This window comes from Solanum pennellii, chromosome 1 (genome assembly GCF_001406875.1).
Source record: "Solanum pennellii chromosome 1, SPENNV200".
Taxonomy (NCBI): Eukaryota; Viridiplantae; Streptophyta; class Magnoliopsida; order Solanales; family Solanaceae; genus Solanum; species Solanum pennellii.
Window position 1 is genome coordinate 22,150,514 of NC_028637.1, and position 3,377 is coordinate 22,153,890.

Sequence of the window (3,377 nt, forward strand, 5' to 3'; positions counted from 1 at the left end):
TATATATATACTAAAAATTTATTTCAATATACTAAAAATAAGATAATTCGAGAATCGCGTCAAGCGCGGAAAATTTCACTAGTTAAAAATTGTAAATAAGTGGTAATTGATAGGGTTAGAAGAATCAATCTTAAATAGAATTCAAAAAGAAAGAACAATAAAAAAGAGAAGTTCATTCAAAGACAATGCAATATATAGTACTCATCACAGGAATAATATGAATGAGATACACAATACAATCCTCGTGAGACAAGCATTGCATTGTCCTCGTGAATAACTGTCCTATAAATAGTAAACAAGTTCTTCAACAATTTCTCATCCTACCATCGATAATGGTAAACTCTTCTCCCAACAACCCTAAGTTCATCCAAATCCATTAATTCCTCTGATGAATTATGTCATCTCGTAAGTTCATCTTTGTTTTTCTAACAGCTTCCCAGTTTTATTTTAGTGCTATTGTAATTTTAGTCCTTGTTAATTATTGATTTTGTTCTAGAACTAATTATGTTGTATTAAACTAAATTCAAATTTCTTTTGCACACAGAGGATTCCAGTAGTCTTTGCGAAAAGACATTGCAAAAACATGTTAAACCCCATGTTTCTTGATGCTCCCCATGGAAAAGCATGGGAGGTTGAAGTGGAAAAGTCTCAAGGCCAAATTTTGCTAGCCAAAGGATGGAATGATTTCTCTGCCTATTACTCAATAAGCGTCAGTAACTTATTAATGTTAACATACATCCCTCGTTTTCACTTTGATGTCGCTATATATGATCAGAGTACAACAAAAATTGAATATCTAATACATCAATATATTGAAGCTGATGAAGAAGAGAAAGTTATTCCAGTCATCAAAGATAATGCTAATGTAATCGAGGATATATTCCTGTTAAGCTTCAAGCTAATGCTGATGTAATTGAGCAAGGTAAGTAAACATCTTCACTAATTTATTAGCTATTAAGGTGAATCAATTTAGTAGTCATATATACATTGCATTTGGATATCTATTTCAAGAGACTTGCCTGTAGTGACATTAATATATATTTCCATAAGACTTTTAAAACTTGTGGTCTTAAATATTCCACAACATTTCGGTAGGACTTATATCGTTCTAGTTGTCATACTTATATCAAGTTGTTGTTGATAAGGTGGTTGGAGAAGCTAATAGTATAAGTGAACAAGTTAACCCAAAGATTTATAGAAGTCGACACAACTTGGTGAACTTAAAAGGTGACAATCCGTATTTTGAAATGGTTGTAATAAAGGCATATGCTACTTATATGGTAAGGTTTAATAGTTTTTACTTTGTGTCTTCAGATTTTCTAGTTTTTCATTACATTACATACTAACTTTTTTTTTCCCTGAAAATGTAATGATCATGTTTGTTTGATAAATATGTTTATTAGAATATCCCGTTGAGATTCTCCTTAAGTCCTTAAGTCTAGATATAATCAACATGAAGAATATGAGGTTGGTTAATGAAGGAGTAGAATGGAGAGTCGATAAAGAGTATAATAGGAGTACGGTTATCATAAAAGGAGGATGGACTGCAGTTCAAAAATATAACAAGATAGCTAATGGTGAAACTTGTTGCTTAAAGTTGATTCAGGGCCCTGTTGCAAATGTTTCACAGGTTCAGAAGATCTCAAACACCCCTAGGAAGATGCTAGGCAAATGTTATATATTTTTGTTTTTTTTAAAAAAAATACAGACAAACTTGCACTTAATTTGCTCGGGTATGAAATTTCCAATAGGTTTCTGCATAAATTGTCTCTTATAATTGCAAGTATATGTATTCATCAAGTGCCCAAGTAAGCATTTTATTTTGTAACGTTATGTAATGTTACTCTTTGTTGGTTTTTCCTTATATATGTTAAAATATTTTTTTTAATCGTTAATTATTTGTTGCAAATGAATTATTATTTTGTAGCTTTGTGAATTTTTTTTAGCAAGTTTACCCCTAGTCAGAGCATCTAGCGGATTTTTATTGAAAAAAAAAAGATATTAATAGGGATAAGTACAAGCAAGGAGGCTAGGTCTTACCTTACTATTCCTAATGAGATAACAAGTCTATGCTAATTAAGGCATAGAGAAAATAAGAACTAGAGAAAACTAGGTATTCTATGATCATCACCGAGTTTATAATTCTCACTATGATGATATTAAAAATTAGTATGCTTTAGTAATGCATATAAAATCCAGGAATAATGATGAGTGATCCATCATTTCCTGTTGGATTTGTTGGATCTTGATAAAGTTGTTGACACTATCATATGATTTTGCTTTACCAGTCGCATCGGTAGGTGCCTTAGAACAAATTCCTCACTAACCTTACAATCCCAACTATGTTGTCTTCCATATGTCTTCTTTTTGCATTTTGGTACTTCCACTTTTTCGTTGTGTAGGTGAAAGATCCCCATCCTTAGTCACCTTATCAAAACATATATCCAAAATATCATCTTCATCATCCCCATCAAACATGTCACTATCCAAGTCAAGAAAGAAATCCATATTATCCAAGTTTACTTTTATAGCACTCAATTTAGATGAAGTATCTAAGACTACCATATATGCATTTGTCTTACTTGTAGGAGTAAATTCGAGGGCTTGAGGTCTTAACCTACTCCTACTAAGTGAAGGGGTATGAGTCTCCACCTCAACTAAATCTTCCAATCTTGAAGCACTCGTTTCCCCTTGTTTTTCCGTAGCTTCATTTAAATCGGTTGTAGCCATCTCTTGATTCAAAATAAACATGACAGGTGTATTTGGATTGATTTCTTTGCCATCTATCTCCTCTGTTACAATGGACTCCTTTTCATGTGTCACGAGTTTAATGATGAGTATGTTCATTATGGCAGAGTTCTTTCAACTTCCGTTTTTGGTCAATTGGCTTTTCCAAGTCTAACGTATTCCAAGATTCAATAGATAATTCAGTTGTACCATGTAACCCTTCATATTTTCCGAAATTCTCATCTCGCAACACATTAAACTGAGTACATTCAACAACAATATTACTTCTATCAAGCTCAACTTGAGTAGAATTTTTTTTTGGTGCAACATGTGATTATTTTAGGATTTAAAGTCAATAATTTTTTATATGAAACCAAAATCCATTGATTACTGGGTTGTTCTGCGGTAGAGGAGCCTTGTTTGGCTTCATTTTTCTTTGATTTAGTAACCATTACTGCATTAGGCGAACCCAACTCTCCATCGTTCACAAATCTAGATGATAACTGTTGTGTAGCGACCTATGATCTAACGATTAACTCCGGAGAGTTATTATCTGCATTATTTTGTGCCTGAACATCAATATGTATTAGAGTTGAATAACCAGTTGCAGCCGCACCAATTTGTTCATTTAAGCCTAGATGTTGCAGTAA

The 3,377-nt window shown here is 32.6% G+C and overlaps 1 protein-coding gene across 1 annotated transcript in view; it reads left to right on the plus strand.

Annotated features, from left to right (window-relative positions):
* The window catches only part of LOC114074910 (putative B3 domain-containing protein Os08g0325100), a 47,375-nt gene extending 46,462 nt beyond the window's left edge, over positions 1-913 (plus strand). Inside the window, exon 2 of the mRNA XM_027913072.1 lies at positions 545-913. Within this exon, the coding sequence (XP_027768873.1) occupies positions 545-913 (369 nt within the window). The remainder of the gene's footprint in view (positions 1-544) is intronic.
* The last annotated feature ends 2,464 nt before the right edge of the window (positions 914-3,377 follow it).